The following is an 18,600-nucleotide window of genomic DNA, read 5'->3' on the forward strand; positions in this document are numbered from 1 at the left end:
TGAGAAGGTTGGAGGTCCACAAAAAGTTGGGAGGGGACACGGCTGGGACAGCTGACCCCAGCTGCCCAAAGGGCTATTCCATACCATATGATGTCATGCTCAGCAATAAACTAGGGGGGAGGTTGGCTGGGGGACCGCTGCTTAGGGACTGGCTGGGCACCAGTCTGTTAGTGGCGGGCAATTGTTTTCAGTTGCATCACTTGTCTTTCTTGAGTTTTATTTCTCTCTCTTTGTTATTTTCCTTTTCATTACAATTATTATTATTTTATTTCATTTTATTTCAATTATTAAACTGTTCTTAACCCACGAGTTTTCTCACTTTTACCCTTCCAGTTCTCTTCCCCCCATCCTGCTGGGGGGGAGTGAGCGAGCGGCTGGGTGGTGGTTAGTTGCTGGCTGGGGTTAAACCACAACAGTGAGTTACGGAGTGATTAGCGAGCGCTGATAAAATAGTGGCGATGGGTAATAAGTACGTATACACAGGCTTTAATTGTGGAATTTCAGTCTAGATGAGGAATATTCTTACGTCAGTACTCCTTATTGTTTGTTTCCCAGGCTGTTCTATGTTCTCTCTTGTAGTTTGATATTAGGTCTCCTTTCCTGGCAAGAGCAGGCCATCTGTAATTTGAAGGAGAGCTGCTTGTCTTTTATCTGGCATTATCGGAGAGGCTGTGCAGGCTGGACTCCTGTACAATGATATTTCCAAGCAGGCAGTGACATTAGGCAGTTGGTTATGTCTGTACTACTTGTCCTGAAAACACACTCACCAAAACAAGCCCTGGTTTTTGTCTTTCATATTGCTTTTTGCTATTCTCAGTGCCGCTATCAACTACACAAATTCACTTATTTTTGATCTCTTGGGCACAAGAACTGATTTACACAAATAATTAACATTTTAAAAAAATGAGCATTTTTAAAAGTAAGCTGTTTGTTCTTTTGATATAAACTGGCTATTTTTTTCCCTAATGCAATTTAAACGATGTGGCTTTTTCATTTTCTGCATTTCCATACTGTTCAATTGAGAAAGCAAATTCCTTTATTTTATTTCCAAGTCTTCCATTTTAGTTTGTGTATACGTATGAAAGAAACAATAAAGTGATATTTCCAATAATGAAATAATGATAATGATTTAACCAGGGTCTCTAAGCCTGCTTGGCAAATGTATTCCAATAGGACAGGAACTTTCTCAAGACAAAAGGTCACAGATTTGCTATTGAAATGGTATTGTCTAAAGAAATATAACGTGAAAAGGGATAGATAAAAAGTGAGTTATTGGGAATTACATGAAGGAAAGTACTGGTTTGGCTTAGGGTCTACCGGTTGTCCCAGGTTTGTGAAACTGTTTGCCCCCCTCATTTGCAGAACAATTACAGAATTAATTTAGTTCCAAAATGCAATTTGTGTTTAGAGCTGTTAATCCATATCTGATATTCTGATTATCAGTTTGATAAACAATTATTGGTTTAACTAAATCCTATTGTATTGTTCACAAAATGGGGTGAAGATGCCTTACTTTTTGACTGGCTTAGACAATTTTCAGAAAGGACAAGTGTAAAAAAGCGCCATGGAGAGAGGTAAGCGTTGCTTCTCCTCCTGCTCTGGCTTCCAGAGCCCAGGAGAGTCCCTCATATCTGCCTTTTGGTGCGTGTTTTCATCCCGGCCTGCGTTCCAGCTCCTCAAGTAGCTGCCAGGGCTGGACCAAAGTGCCCGTGCAGTGGCACGATGACAGGGCTCCGGCACTGCTGAGCTGGTGCCTCCAACGAGCAATAGCGTGCCTCAAAGCTGAGAATGCCGAGAGGCGAAGAGCCCAAAAGCTTGTAAATGAGAATTGTTTGCACTACTTTTTTTTTTTCCCCCCACTGCATTATTCTTGTTGATGAAGTTCATGATTACAAGCCAAAATTATCCCTTCTTATTGTCACTCACATTACAGCTGGCAATTAAAGTGGTGATGTGATTTAGTGATTTCCTGCGGTCTGCGATATTTTATGGATTTCTGTAAGAGAACAGTCCAAAAAATGTGTGTAGGTACCTATTTGAAGGATATTACAGCTAAAAAAAAAAAAAGAAAACTACTCTTTTATGACTTTGTACTCAATTATGTGTCATTAGAGTCTTGTACATTTAGGAAGGAATGCTGCTATTCAGCCCATTTCCTACCACCTGGAGGTAACTTGATTTACAATTAAGAAAACTGCTCTTTTTAGTAATATCAAAACTCTTAATGTACTGTTTTAGTGGCATGTCACACAACGTGTCATGTGCTGATTAAAGTCAAGTTTTGTCCTTTTTGGGAAATGATTCTAATGTAGTCTAGTCAAAGAATTTCATTTAATTACATGTGTAATAGAACTTTCTGCTTTTTACTTAATTGGTCTCGCCTACGTTGTTGCTGCCTATTAGATGATAATTTAACAATTTCCAATTTGTATATCCCTGAGGGAGGCTCAATGGGAATAAATGGGAGTAAAAAAAATCTCTGCAGCTTTATTCCTCGATTTACTGCTTGATGGCATCTCTTTTTCAGTTGTATGGAAGAAGGGAAATGGAGAATAGTAAGCAATAAAAAGGGAAATCTTTTGTATAAAACCTTAGCTTCAGAACAAAGCGGATTGTGTAATCTTTCCTTAGTATATTTACAGTATTATTTGCTTAGTATAGGATATATAAACCCAATTTTAATAATATATGCTTCCAGTTTTAATATTAACCCTATAATCCATTTATGCCACTATAATTGAATAACTCGGAGAAAATTAGCAAATCAGAAGCATGGAGGCTTCCCAGCTGTGGATGGGAAGGTTTATAAAACTACTACACAACTCTGGGGTACAATTTGTCTGGTAGTACTAGGCTATCATTTGGGTTAATCAGACTCCGGGATTTGCTATGTTAAATTGTTCTTTGTAGATGGGAAAGAATTTTTTTTTTCTTTTGTAAACTGTCAAATTGGCCTAACACTGTGTATGTGTTTGAATATGTGTGCCCCTCTATGTGTGTGTTTGGGGGTTTTGGCTTCTTTGCAGGAACTGGGAACCAGGTGGGACAGGATGGTCCTAAAAAAAATGTTGGTGGTTGATATACAAGTGAATTTCAGATCTCTCATAAGCTGGAAGTGAAAATATATTGATTTCCCCCCCACTAAAGGTGGAGAATAAGACTGATTCCTAAACTGGGATTCAGTTTGAAATGGATGCCTAAATCTAGATATGCCTACGTATGTTTTTATTATAGTCAGCAAAATCTAGCCAATGAGTGGAAGGTATGTGTAATTTTCAATGAGTGGAAAGCATATGTAATTTTCATAAAAGAGATCTCAAATCATTGTTCTCTGTTTTGGTGCCTTTGAATTTTACCTCGAGGTTGCATTTTTTTAAAGGAAAAAATTGTCTTGCAGAAATAGAATACTACAAAGAAACAGAGATTCACACAATTTTGATTAAAATTTTTTCTTAGTCCATAAAATTTAGATTTAGATGAATGAAAAGACTTTGTAAATTTCTAGGTTAAAAAGAAATGCTGAAGAAAAACCCACCTTCAAAATTTATGTATTTTGAAACACTACTAAAGCTTCTCAATAATATCAAGTTAATTTCTTACTTGAAATAACTGTTTCTCATTTTATGAAGCACTGAAAAGATTAAAAACTATATTTTTAAAGCTAGACATTTTTAAAGCATTATTTGAAGTAGACGTGAGTGAAATACTTAAATAAAAAATTACTGCACTCCTTAATCCTGTTAGGGTATTCCTCATTTCAAGAAGAAGACTTTCTCTTAAAAATCATGAAAATTTTGAAAAAGTTTGGTAGCATACTTAGAATGATACCTTCAGGGTGAACTTTTAATTGAAAGGTCATATTTTGGGGATTTTGTTTTAAATTGTTCCTCAGCTGGGGGCTGTGTGCTTGCCATGATAACAAAGGGCGCTCTGGAAGTCTGTCAAAACCAAAGCGTCTTTATCTCGGACACCGTTAGCTGACTGCTCATAACTTGTAGTATTTATAATCCCCCTTCCCTCCACTTCCTCCAAATGTAGTGATGAAATCCATTCTCATATAAGAAATTTGTGTATATGAAAATCGTAAGAAATGTGGTTTTATTAGTGGCACCAAAAATCCTGGTTTTACCTCTGAGTTCCTTTACACTAGCTGCATATTCTGCGAAAGCTTCCCAAGCATGACTTTGCAATGTGAAATTTTCCTTTCTGAAATTCAAATGACTATGTTCAAACTATTTCTGAACCATAGGAAAGAAGAGTAAAAAGCCCTTTGATCTAGTTTGATTTTAATGTTTTTTTGGGTTTTTTTTTAATTTGCTTTAGTTCTTTGAAGATGGTTGTGTCGCTGCCTGGACATTAGGCAGGCACGCAAACAGGGCCACGCAATCGATTGCCCGTACATAATGTGTGGTCTATACCACCCTAATTGACTAAGGTAGGTTAATATGGCAGGCAACTGCTCCAAAATGAGTATTTTTCCATTTTAATAATTAGATAAATGCTGAATTTCTAGCTGTAGTGTTCAGGTCTGAGGCTGGTGGCCACTCGGTTTCACTGCCCTTTCCCATGGGAGCTCAAGCTCATGGCTCATTGAATAAGAGGGCAACTGGCAGGGCAGATATTTGATAAGATATGGCCATTTCCAAATGGGAAGTTCCAGCAGTTGAGTTTTGGCTAAAATAACACGATATTTCAGAGCTGTGCTCATTTTCTGTTATACTAATCGGGCAAAGCAGACAAGTAATACAACACAGCAATATGTGGGGCTACATGTGCAAAGGTAAATCAATATGAACATGATGAGATACAAGTAAAGACAATCCCAACTCTGCACATTGCTGAAGTTGGATCCAGGGCTGCTAAAGCCTGAGTGTAATTAGGAAGAGAAGCAACGCCTGGGTTTGTTAACCATTATTTCCTGGGCGGAGGGGGAGTGCTTACAGGCTAGCACGTTAGCAGTCCTTAAGGATGTAACTGCTGACGAGAATTGGTAAGACCAATGTGGTCTTTCAGGCTGTTGCACTGCTCAGTGGGAGAGAGTGTTTTCTGAAAATAGCTTGTTTCTGAGCATGCTTCTAAACACACGTTTAGGTGTTAATGGTGGAGGAAGCATTAAATAAACTTCTCGTGCATACAGCGTTTTATTAGAAAATATTGTTTAGGTAAAAATTTTCTGTGTGTGTGAGATGTGTATAATTTCAATTAATATTGCTGAGCAGTTATCATAGAATCATAGAACCGTTAAGGTTGGAAAAGATCCTTAAGATCATCGAGTCCAACCGTTAACCCAGCACTGCCAAGCCCACCACTAAACCATGCCCTCAAGCGCCACATCTACACGGCTTTTAAATATCTCCAGGGATGGGGACTCAACCGCTTCCCTGGGAAGCCTGTGCCAGGGTCTGACAGCCCTTTCGGTGAAGAATTTTTTCCTGATATCCAACCTAAACTTCCCCTGGCGCAGCTTGAGGCCGTTTCCTCTTGTCCCATCACTTGTTACTAGGGAGAAGAGACCGACCCCCACCTCGCTACAACCTCCTTTCAGGGAGTTGTAGAGAGCAATAAGGTCTCCCCTCAGCCTCCTCTTCTCCAGGCTAAACAACCCCAGCTCCCTCAGCTGCTCCTCGTAAGTTGACTGCTATGAAACCTGTACACCTCCTCAGGTGAAGCTTACTCACTGGGAGCTAAGATTTATGGAACATGATTAAAGCTTCTTGTGCTCCACTCATGTTTGTGAACATTATTCCTGGCAGTAGTTACAAAACAAGCTCTGTAGGTCAAAACTCATGGACCATGTTACTACAGTGGGAGATGTTCACTGTTGTACTGGTGCTTTGGTTTCTTAAACTGATTATGTCCTGATTGTCCTCCAACTTTATTCTTTCACAGGCTAGTTTAAGTATGGTGTCACTGTGGTGGGTTGACCTTGGCTGGAGGCCAGGTGCCCACCAAAGCCACTCTCTCACTCCCCTCCTCAGCTGGACAGGGGAGAGAAAATATAACGAAAGGCTCGTGGGTCGAGATAAGGGCAGGGAGAGATCATTCATCAATCACCGTCATGGGAAAACAGACTTGACTCAGGGAAATTAGTTTAATTTATTACCAATGAAATCAGAGTAGGATAATGAGAAAACAAAAACTAAATCTTAAAACACCTTCCCCCTGCCTCTCCCTTCTGCCCAGGCTCAACTTCACTCCTGATTTCTTTACTTACTCCCCCCAAGTGACGCAGTGGGACGGGGAACGGGGGTCGCGGTCAGCTCATCACACGCTGTCTCTGCCGCTCCTTCCTCCTCAGGGGAGGACTCCCCACACTCTGCCCCTGCTCCAGCCTGGGGTCCCTCCCACGGGAGACAGTCAGTCCTCCATGAACTTCTCCAATGTGGGTCCTTCCCATGGGCTGCAGTTCTTCATGAACTGCTCCAGCGTGGGTCCCTTCCATGGGGTGCAGTCCTTCAGGAACAGGCTGCTCCAGCGTGGGTCCCTTCCATGGGGTGCAGTCCTTCAGGAACAGGCTGCTCCAGCGTGGGTCCCCCGTGGGGTCACCAGTCCTGCCAGCAAACCTGCTCCAGCCTAGGCTTCTCTCTCCACAGCTCCACAGGTCCTGCCAGGAGCCTGCTCCAATGTGGACTTCCCATGGGTTCACAGCCTCCTTTGGGCAGCCCCCTGCTCTGGTGTGGGGTCCTCCATGGGCTGCAGGGGGACAGCCTGCCTCACCATGGTCTTCCCCAGGGGCTGCAGGGGAATCTCTGCTCCGGCGCCTGAAACAAGACCTCCCCCTCCTTCTGCACCGACCTTGGTGTCTGCAGAGTTGTTCCTCTCACATATTCTCACTCCTGTCTCTGGCTACGGTTGCGCAGCAGTTTCTTTTTCCCCTTCTTAAATATGTTATCACGGAGGTGCTACCACCGTCGCTGATGGGCTCGGCCTTGGCCAGCAGCGGGTCCATCTTGGAGCCGACTGGCATTGGCTCTGTTGGACATGGGGGAAGCTTCTAGCAGCTCCTTACAGAAGCCACCCCTGTAGCCCCCCGGCTACCAAAGCCTTGCCACACAAACCCAATACAGTCACTCACAAAACTCCCTTCTGGGACTTGAGAATCTGTAATAAAATCTCTATAACTCCTTTATATACCAAAAGAATCAATAAGGCTGTGGCAAAACAAACATTTTATAGTCTGTGGACTGGGCTAACTTGGATACAAGGCTCTTCACGGAACTAACCAAGGAGCACTACCAACAGTTTTTTTAAGAAATCCTTGAAAATGTGAAGGTCACACATGTGATAGAGGTATAGAAGTTACACATCTAGGAAGGGAAATTGTTTGGGAAAACAATGACTTGGAAAAGAATTTGGTTATCGCAGTAAATCTTCTCAGTGAACTTTTACTGCAGCACTCTGGGAAAAAGGGCAAATGTTATCTTTGTATATAGAGAAGACGACAAGGAAGTACAACGTGAATTAATAATTCGCTATTAATGTAAAGTCTAATTGTATCTTGAAGTGATAGTCCATGGTGAAGCGTGTACAATGAGCATTCCTGCGTCCTATCATTTTACCCAAAAACGTTTGAATCACTTCCTTTACGAAAATCTTCTACGTAAAGCCCTGTATCATTTCATTTCCTCCGGTGTAATCACTGAGAGGGACTGCTTCAGGTATGAATGATTTCTCAGTTGTATAGGCTGTTCTGGTGTTTCGAGCACTCTGTTTAGTTTCAAGCACTCTGAGTTTGGTCTTGACTAGGATCTCAGTATCTTTGAAGATGACCTTTTAGGCGTATGCAACATGGTTTGGTCATATTCCTTTAAAAGAGGAGCATCCATTGCGTGATTTGTTGGGGATTTTTAAGCTTTTCCGCTGAAGAGAAAGTGAGTTGATGCTCCAGGTTTATCACGTGCAGGAGGCTGTGAGACCCCTCTGCATGTCTTGGTGTCCTACGCAGGTCCTACACAGACCCAGCGCCGCTCTGCTTGTACCATACCGCTGTGGACCAGCCACAACCACCAGTGCTGGGGCAGGACAGAGACCAGGCGGTGAAGTGATCTGGTGGTGATTCCTGATCGCAGTGCTCCTTGCCAGTGTTTCTGGTTTCTTTGGGGTGCCAAAAGCAGAGGCACTTGACGTTTTTATCCCATGTTCCTTAATGTTAGGTGTCTGCAGGCTCAGAAGGAAGATAAGGGTTGGAGCTCTGAACATAATGGAGATGCTTGCCTTATTCCACTGTATTTTTCTCTTTACTTCTTGGGGTGGGCAAACTTCTCAATCTTTTCCTGGGAAGATTGAGAGAGCTGGAATGATAACTAGGCGTGACTGTAGAATGAGGTTTTTTGGTCTTGTTTGTTATATCTGGCACAAAATTCCAAGTTTTTATTTACATATGTGTTCTTTTGAACTTTCTGCCATATAAAGGCAATACTGAATTATACAAATGAGCAACTGAATATGGACATATGCCTTTTGAAATGTATTTCTCTGATTAATAATATTCCACTGAGGGAGAGGTAGGAGGTACAGTATGGCATTATTTTGGATAATGATGGGATGACAATCCATTTGTAGTTCAGTTGTGATAAATAAAGGGAGGATATTAAACTCAGTCTTCAAGTATTATCATGCTTACGCTTTTCTAGATTTCCTAATGGAGTGAATAACTATTGATTATTAGTCTCTTATGCCCCCTATAGAAATTGGTGTATTTATGGAGTAGGCTATTACCATGATTATTATTATTATTATTATTATTATTATTATTATTATTATTATTATTTTAAATTTGCTACTACATCAAGTAGCTAACAGTTTTGCTGCATGGTGATTGCCACAGAAGTCCAAATTATTTAAATGGGCAAGTGGAAAAAGATGTTAGTTGTTCTTCATTTCCAGTTTATGGTTTTCAGATTTGGAGTTAGGAATTAAAAAGGCAGATTCTCAGCATGCATAGTATAATCTCATTTAAACAGCAGATTTATGTAGCTAACTATCTCTTAACACTGTTCCATTTTCAAGTATTACATTATATACAGTGGAACTATTCTTTCCTAGTTTAACTTTTTATCGTCTGAAATCTGGATCAGAGAACTAGAAGATGTTGAATTTTACAGACTTCAGCACTCTACTTTGACTTTTATCTCCTCTTCAATTATTTTAAATAAATAATTAAGTTCTAAATGCATTTTTTTAAATTTAATTGACCTTTTTGAGATTAATGGAAAAATTCATCTTTTGCTCTGCATAGTTCAGATATTAAAGCAATCCTTTTTCTTTATGAAGTCAGTTTGAGGCCAGGAGGAGAGATCATTACTTACGGGTCGCTTGAGCTACTTATTTTTACAGTTGTGTTTTATTGTAGTGAATGAAACATAGATTGCACTTCTAAAGCAGTCAAATAATTAGAAGTAAACACAAGGTATATGTTAGTTGGGTGACTTGACTTTCTCATTTTCATCGAGTGATACGTATGTATTCATCTCACAAGAGATTTGATTCTTGAGGTCTGACTTTGCCTATAAATTATTATATACTAGGCTGTCACTACTCTACCATTTTTTATATAAGTTGCAGAACTTGTATTTAGGGTAGAATTATGTGTACCTGAAACATGATGTTACAAAAATGTTATTACTGCAATTGCACGACGGAAGAATCAGGTGAAGTTTCTTTTTTTAAAGTGGCCTTGTCTTTATGCATTTTTTTTTCCTCGTGAAAGTGAGAACAAGAGTTTCATCCTCACTTCTAGCTTTTCCTGACATTTAAAGTCGTTGACTGTACAGGGACTACTCCTATACATAAGCATTTCGCATAAGGAGTAGTAACGTGGCCTGGCTCTGTGTCCCTACTGTCTATATAAGAAAGGAGGAGGAACAGGAAGCGTAATATTGAATAAAGTCTCCGACTGCCTCCTTTCAGCTTCATTATGGAACCAGCTGGCAAACTCATCTGTGGAATTATAGTATTTAAATAGGTAGTTAGCTATGAGGAAGAGTTTTTGAGTTCCTGTTATATTGTTTCTTCCTAAAGGTAATTGAATAAGGACTATCTCTAGATTTTGTTCTTCCAGCCTAAGCAGCAGTATTTTATTTACTTAATGAAAGATGAAATCTAGTTATGTTAACCAGATTGCTGCTATTCTTTTAATACCATGCCTGCTTTTAACCCTGTTTTATTTGGAGAGTGTGACATATTTAATTTCATTTTATAGATTCATCCTCTTATAAGAGATGGGGACATAAAAAGAGCCGAGATGCATCACTGGGGGAGAGGGTATGCCTGGGACCTGCCCGCTCTCCTGCCAGCAGCAGGGGCCCAGAGCAGGAGGCAGGAGTTTACAGCGCTGCAGGCGATACGCCCTTACTGCATTTTTCCCCTATTAATTTTATCTGCTACTTGCCACTTCTGTGAAACTGTTGGTGTTGCTTAATTTTAACTGGCACTGCTTTAGTAAAGAGGGATGCGCAAGGCGCGGGCTCGGCAGTAGTCATGATGCCATTTCCAGGAAGGGTTTTTTTTTTCTTGATACAAAGTCCTTTCTGTTGTGCGTTTTGTTGTCAGGACAGCGTACTATTTCCAGTCAAGTTAAAGCTCATTTTATGAGAAGTGGTGAAATGAACTATCTGGTGTCTTTAATAATTCTGTACTGTTACTTTAATGGGACTTTAGATAACTGTCATTGAAATGTCTGCGGCACCATCAGAAGGTTTGTCATTTTTTTCCCTGTAAGTCATCCTGACAGGTGACGTGAGATGATACCGTGCAGACTTATCATCAGCATTGCCAATGAGCTGACCTTTTCCTCTTCATTCACTTAATTTGTATATGAATAATTTGCATCCCTGTAACGATGCTTGGTTGTCTGAGTAGCTGTCACAACGGCTTGGGCTCGTTTCATGACAAAACCCAGTAGTTTCAAAACAGGATTGTTTCATTATTCATGAAAACTGTTGTTACTTTATCCCTCCTCCTGCACAGGCAAGGTTAGCCAGAGAGAAATAAAACCTGTTTTGCATTTGCAGGATTGGCTATTTAATATTTTTACATAATGCAGTGTTTTTATACAAATATCTCATGATTTATTGAAAACGCTTCTTGCAGGAAATTTGGATAGCTCCCCACGAGGCAAAGAAGGTTAAAATGAAATTCTGGTCCCTTTTCCTGGAGCAAGCATATGTTTAAACTTCTGAGTTTTAAGATCTCTTATGTTTTCCCTGATATGTCATTACTGTGAAGGGCAAGGTACTGTGTAATACAGTTACCCTTGCACAACGTGAGCCATTGTTATTCTAGCTGTTTGCAATAAATTGAATGCCTGTTTCAATCTGAATTGTCTTTTTTTACTTCTTTCTATATAGATTCTATAGATTTTTGTATATCGCAACAAACAAGGACAAATTTTGGGAGAAAAGAAGTGCAGAGAACTCTTGACAAGAAACATAGGTTGTAAAGTAAGCGTAGACGGAAGTGGAGAAAGACTTTTGCAGCTAAAATACGTTTCATTTTCATTATTTTGATGCACAGCGGCGTGACAAAGTTGGGCGATGTTCAAGAGGTTGCCTTCTGCTTCTTTTAGGATAAAGCCCGTGTGATCTCTACAGATCACTTAAAAATTGAAAACCCCTTTTTTCAGTCGGTGATTGTAACCCAATGTCCAGCTTATCCATTCTCTCCTTCAGTCAACTGGCTTTGGGAATTGTTTGTCCGTTCGTTAATACCTCACTGGTGAAATGCATCTTTTGAGATGGGAGAAATGATCATATTAAAAGTGAAGCGACGAAGCTGTGTTTGTGTAGGGGTAAATTTTTAAGGATGAGTGACTGATTTAGGTTACAGTATTTATTTTTTATTTTCATTTTTGTGTAAAGCCTTCCAGCTTGCCTCACATTCCATAGACTGAGGAATAAAAACTGAAGCAACATTATTGATAAAAAATGCAGAGACAAAACTTGATACGAATATTTTTATCACAAGAGGAAGCAGAATACTGATGATAAAAGGCATATATGTTTAAGAAGAAGAGCTAGGATTTAATTTTGTCATGCTTTACTTTGAGTGTAACTATAGTCTTGAAAACTTTTATTTTATCTCTGTTTGTTGCTTCCATATATTCTGCCTACAGCTGTATTCGTAATAGTGTTTGGTGTGATATTTTTCTCTGCATAGTTCTCTTTTACTCAGACATCTTCACTTTCTAGCTGGCAAGTATGTTGTTGGGGGTGGTTTTGTATCTTCTCATGTGACATGAGGTGTCACTGTGCTAAATACAGTGTACAGAGTATAAATAAAAACATGGTTAAAAAATTTGAAAAATTAGTAGAGGTTCTGAGTACTAGGAGCCCTATTTACTAAAGTTTTCCATACCTTAGAGCTTAATAAAAGTTATTTCAAACAGAGCTGTACAATAAACTGTTGTTAAGAGTAATCTAGGCTGTAGTCCTTAAGCTGGTGTGGATTTATTTTAGACTGTTGGGGAAAAAAGTGCGTACATGCGTATTTAATTTCCAGAAAAAAAATTATCATCTTGCCAGTAATGATCCATTAACAGAAGAATGCAATCTGAATGCCCTCAATTAAATATTAAATAATGTTAGGCAGGAATGTTCTTCTAATACATCATTCACTTAGAGAAGTGTGGCACAATAATTAGATGAGAGCTGTTTTCCAGGTCCGTTGGGAGATGGATTCTAAATGTTTGACTGTTTGGAACTAAGATAATTTATGGTCGAAATATGACTATAGGTAACTATGAGTATTTATGTGAGAATTTAAGCAGTACTATGTATATAATAGAAATCAAGTACTGGGTTTGCATCTGCTTATGTAGCACAGAGTGATGAAGTAATCTCGGAAACAAAGGCAAAAATGATTTCGGAATGTTCCAGTTGCGTCTCTGTCTTCCACGTGCATTGCCCATGCAAAATCCTGGAAACTCAACCGGCATTTGCAGAATCGAATCATACTTCAGTGCCAGTAAGAATTGATGTTGTTAGTCATAGTTTCAGACCTGATATTTTTTTTTAAATCCACTCTACAGGTTGTATCTGGGTGTTTTCCATTACATTCTTTATTTCTGGCTTGATTCCGGCAGTTACTGTGATACACTCTTTTAGCTCATGTTAGCTTTTTTACATGCCCAGCACTTGATCGTCTTTGCATGCAAATGAAGAACTCTTAATGATCTCTTGCTGTAGAAAAAATAGCCAAAACAAAAACACCCCTCAGAGAGGAATAGATTCATTCCTCTGCCTTTTTTGATTTTTAAACGTGAAGATCAGCAAATTTGCGGTCTGCAGAAGAGGTAGCTTACAGAAACGGTAATTGTGCCACCTTTGTCTCAGTGCTGTATTTGTACTTTTTAATGATGAAGGTAGTCTTGGACCATTAACAGCTTCTCCTGAGATGTCAGTTTTTGCTCAGGGTGAAGCATGATGAGCCTATTTGAATTCATCTTTCCACAGTAAACTTCATAAGCTCTAGATGATTCCTTGTTATTGTAATTACCGTGTATTTTCTCCCAGTTTCTTTTAGGGTCAAGATTCTCTTAAATTAATGCTAATTATAGAAAACATCTTCTGGTCTGGGGGGATTTCAAAGCCCTTTCTTGTTGACTTTTGTTACTAGTGTTTTCCTTTTGGCAGCATTTATAGAATATGTTTCCCTCTTTATATGTAGAAATAGATAAAGCAATAATAGTAATCCTGTGTTTCTGTGAAATGCCCTTCCCATACCCCTTCTTAGAGTGTAGTTGCATTTCATCACGAATGGTTTTCAAAGCTGTTGCTTGGTCTTCTGTTTTCCTTAAGTGCAAAGTCATCTCAAGAGCAATATATTTTAATTCTTCCCTAATTATTTTCCTATTCCAGGCAATTCAGGAAATTAAAGCTGTTTTGGCAGCACAGTATATTAGATCTGCTTTAACCACATTTCATGTGATGTGAGCTGGTCTAAATTCCCTTTTATATTAGATTAGTGATTCTAGTTTAACATATAAGTATTTAGCATGCATTATAGCATAATATATTTAATTTAATTTGCTTTTATGCCTTACCGTACATTTAATAAAGCAATTATTTAACCATTTGCTACCAATGAATTATACTATGATATCGAAATTAATATTGCCTGTAATTCATGAAGATACATTAAGCAAGATGGAAGTATCTTCTTAAAGAAAAGACAAGGGCCACATTTAGGCCCTGGTACTGTGGTTATTTTGTCTTTCCTTCCTGAGTTTTGTAAGGAAATTTTTAGAGGAAAATTTAGGAAGTTGGCTTGTAAAACCAATGCAGTGCACGTGGCTTCCTAAGTGTGTTACTGTTCACTTCAGGAGACACTTCTGTTTATAATATTTTGCTTCACTTGTGTATAGGCTGGGATTAATAAACTACTTTAAATAGTGTGTTCATCAGCGTTTGGCCCAGGCTTGTTGCTTTTTTTCAGCAAGTCTTAAGCACACTAGGAGTTTTTACATAGTAAGAGTGAAGGCAGATGAACTTTTGCAGAACCACAATAAGGTCAACTAGTTGCAACTGCAAAACAGGTGTCTTGTGTAGCACTCACAAAGGCTTCAAGATGTTGATTCGTGATTTGTAAAAAAATCTTACCATCTTCAACAGGCTTAGATTTCTGTTTTCAGTAGCATAAATCATATGGCTCGTATATCATTAGTATACAGACTAGATGCCACTGAGACAAATAGACTAATGTTGTAGTGCTTGGTTTCACAGTGGTCTGCATTTTCTGCAGAAGTAATATCTGTAAAATTGTTATTGTAAAAATCCTGGGTTTTTTTCTCTTTCTGTTCCCTTTGCTACAGTATGGCTATCCAAGTTGACAAGTTCAATTTCGAGAGCTTCCCAGAATCCCCTACCGATGGGACACAGTTTGCGAATGCAAAGCAGCTGGAAGAAGAAAGGCAACAAGCAAAAGGCCTGGAGATTAACAGCAAGCTGGATATTTGCTGGAAAATTATATCCTTTCATAAAGACTTGCTTTAAAAATATATAAATAGATGCCCTATGACACATTTTATTTTATAATTCAGCTCACTTTATAGCAGTGTTACTGAAAAGAAAAGTAATTAGAACTATGAAGCTTATCATAATTATAGACTGTTTAAGGTTAATTGTGCTGTATATTATTTAGACGATGCTTGGGTCTTACTATAATGGCTTTTTCTGAGTCATTGAGCCTGCCACAAACCCTGTGTGTTTTTCCCAACTTGTAGGGAACTGAGGAAGTATAGTTAGGATTGATGAATAGTAGTTTTATAGGGTGAAATTTTTCTTTTCTCCCCCACACCGAGTAACTGAATCATGAAGAAATACATGAAGCTGTATTTAGCGAGTTTTCATATATTTAATTACATTTGAGCAAATCAGAACATATTAGAATAATTTATTTCCAAGTCCACTCTACAGGTTTAGTAATATATCTAATCTTGGGTAGCCTTTTTAAGGCTTAGAAAGGACTTGCATGATGTCTTATTCTAAACATAAAATTCCCCTAATCGTTCTAAATGCAGTAAAATATTGCCCTGTGATTATTAATAAGAAATTACATTCAGTTTAGAGTTAAAATAAACGAATGGTGTTGCTGTAAATTTCATGATTTCCATAAAAAATCTTGTGCTTGACTTGTAAAAAAAATACACTTTTTCATCAGGGAAACATTCTGTGCAGCCAGCACCCCCCAAGCCATGTGTTGATACTCAGCATCTTCCAGGAGATTTATATTTTTCACTCAGATCATCCTCAAATTCGCGTGATAGTGGGTGGCAGGAAAGGAGAGAAGAGTGGCAATCAAATCGTGGTTTATTGTTTTGTACTTTTAATTGTACTTTTATCTAGTGATCTGAAATGATTTTTCATTACTAATTATTAAATCAGCTGCACAGGATTTGTCACAGGCAAGACTTGAGACATAAATGAGATTCCTAGTGCCTGCTTCCATCCAGGCTCCCTAAGCAGCATTTCAGAAAGAGTTCCGTTTCTGCAGAAACGTCAATATTTAACCAGAACTCACTTAGACAATTTCTGTGTTATGGAAAGATATAAATATGCTTTGATAGCATAGTTGAATTCTTGCACTGGAATCGAATGCATAGTTGTAATAATTTTGTCAGGGTGTAAAAATACATCCTCATTCATTGCTGTTGCTGAGCGACACTGTTTACATCCATTCTGTGTTCTGTATTTAAACCTAATTTTGATACCAGCACTATCATGGCTGACACGTCAGTCAGTACCTTAGAAAACCAATAGAACAATGCATGAATTCTGTGTGTTAAATTCAGTGCAAGCATTAGTTTCTGTGTTTTGAAGATTCGTTATGAATGTTCTCTCTGTTCCTAGACCTAAACCTATTCTAACGAAAGGCAACAAATTGCATGTGTGCTTAAAAATTCTTGAAGAAACGTGTACATTGTTTTCCAAATTTCATGTCCCAACTGGAGTCAGTCTTTCTCATCCTTTTATTTTGTGCAGCAGCATTTAGATGGGAACCAGTAAAAAAAATTTCTCCTCTCATTTCTGCTAAGTTTGAGAAAATTCACTTCTGAGACCTCTGTCCTCCCACCAGAGTAATTTGACCCTGGCCAGCAGATTTTATTTTAGACATACTGATGGACAGACACACGGAGAAATGGATGCATGACTTAACTGCATAAGGCTTGTTTTCCTTCAGAAGCCAGCCTAAATGCAGCCAAGAGATAAAAGGTATTTGCAAAAATACAAAGGGATATAGTTGCTTGTATTTCTTACTAGAGAAGGCATTTTTGCAAAAGTCTTGAATGGTAAGACCAAGTGATCTCTTTGGTGTCTACTGTCTTTGAACTACTTTGAGCTCTCCAGCTACCCTTTCTCTGCTAAGTGTAGACACGAGAAGAGGAATGTGTATTTTAGAGAACAAGTTCAGACAATTTTGATATAAGTAACCTTACTGTTTACAAGGGAAGGGCTATATTATTTAGTTTGCAGTTCCTTGAGTTCTCACTGTATTGGTTGATACCATATGAAACCATCACATAAACAAAGGTTTCAGGTTTTAATGGTGTGGATTACATTGACTGCAGTGAAAAGTTAGTTCTATGAAACTCCTGTGAGGGCCAAATATAGTTCACAAAGGATGAGGATTTCAGGTTGTATCTGTATGTCTTGAGGAGCACCAGAAGTATTTTCCACTATGGGAAGTCCATTTTCCATGGCTTTATCCATTGAAATATTCAGGGTTCCAAGTGACAAGATTTTCTGTGCTCCATTTGTGAAAGTATTGTGAAACTTGATTGATTTTCATATACTTTTGGAGGCCTGAAGGGAGGGGGTAAAGACAACACAGCATATTATTCAATTCAACCTTTGTACATTTTTGATAGAACGAAAATTATTAGGAAAATAGACCTCCTTATGAGAAAGCTTACTGCCATGCCATTTCAACTAAGAAACATTCTGGAGTAATGTAATTTAGTGTATCTTTGAGATTATAGGTGTACTGAGATCATTTAAATTAAGAACATGCTGTCTTGTTTTTTAGCATCTGTTAGATGGCATCTGGTATCAGCTTAACAACTGGCGTTTGTTTTAACACAGGATTTGAACAGACGGAGCATATATAGCATTAAGGTGGCTAAAATTTTCAAATTATGCTTCTCTTTTTATTTTCTTCAGGGACTTCTACGCATTCTGATTCATGGATCAAGGCATCTGTACTAAGTGTCCTTTGAAGTTTCTAGAGTGCTGTGTCTGTTGCTGAGTGCTCTAAGATTTTCATCTTTTTACTGATACTTTGTACCTGGCTTCTTCAAAATCTTGAGTTAAGAAACGTCATGTTACCCATGTGGAAGACAAAGGGCAGGTTAAACTTCTCTTTGTGGTCTTTACATGCTCTGTGTTAGACCCACCATAGTTTATTACTCCTCAGAGTATTCCATTGATTTGTGCCATCTACATTTTGACTTCAGAAATTCAAATATGTTCAGAATTATTTCAGAGAATTTGGTCACATACAGGTGATCCTCATTTTTAGAAGAATAAGCAAAGATTTATCAAAGTTCAGATGGCAGAAGGGATTTTTCGTAGGAAGCACAGAACTGTTTGGCTGGGGATAGCATCAAGAAGTTAGTTCTGCTTCAGTTTTACATCTACTTTTTTAGCTTGTCATAACTTTTGCTGCTTCTTAATGAACAGTCTTTCTCTGTCCTCTAGCTCTGGGTGGCTCTTGTCACCCTCCTGATGAAGTGAGGTAAGAGCATCTTTCCCAGCAGACTTGCTAGTCTAGTGAGTCTAGCTTTAAACTTGGTACCTTGCAGGATGGACCCCAAAGCCTGTAGAGCAGTGCCAGAAGGGGGAAGCATGGGCAGGAGAAAGCGATGGGTTAGGATCTCCAAATCTACCCTGAAGTGTGATCGAGAGCCCATGTCAGATGCTTACACCTGAACTTGCAAAAGCACGTGGAGGAGGAATTAGAGGTCAGCGCGCAGTTGCAGAGCTCTGATGTCATCGGGATTTCAGCGATATAGTTGGTAGTTTGCGTGAGCAGGGTGCACTGACAGGTGGGCGTGGGTTATTTAGGAAGGCTGGGCAGAGATGACGATGTGCACAGGGAATTGTT

The 18,600-nt window shown here is 38.9% G+C and overlaps 1 protein-coding gene across 5 annotated transcripts in view; it reads left to right on the forward strand.

The window, feature by feature from the left end:
* The window catches only part of TRAPPC9 (trafficking protein particle complex subunit 9), a 523,335-nt gene that overhangs the window by 238,595 nt on the left and 266,140 nt on the right, over positions 1 to 18,600 (forward strand). For all 5 annotated transcript variants that reach the window (XM_087743404.1, XM_087743675.1, XM_087743764.1 and 2 more), the window contains one exon: positions 14,810 to 14,963. In XM_087743404.1, the coding sequence (XP_087599530.1) occupies positions 14,810 to 14,963 (154 nt within the window). The remainder of the gene's footprint in view (positions 1 to 14,809; positions 14,964 to 18,600) is intronic.

This window comes from Nipponia nippon, unplaced genomic scaffold (assembly GCF_047370975.1).
Source record: "Nipponia nippon isolate SJK-2023a ecotype South Korea unplaced genomic scaffold, ASM4737097v1 scaffold_1, whole genome shotgun sequence".
NCBI classification, from domain to species: domain Eukaryota; kingdom Metazoa; phylum Chordata; class Aves; order Pelecaniformes; family Threskiornithidae; genus Nipponia; species Nipponia nippon.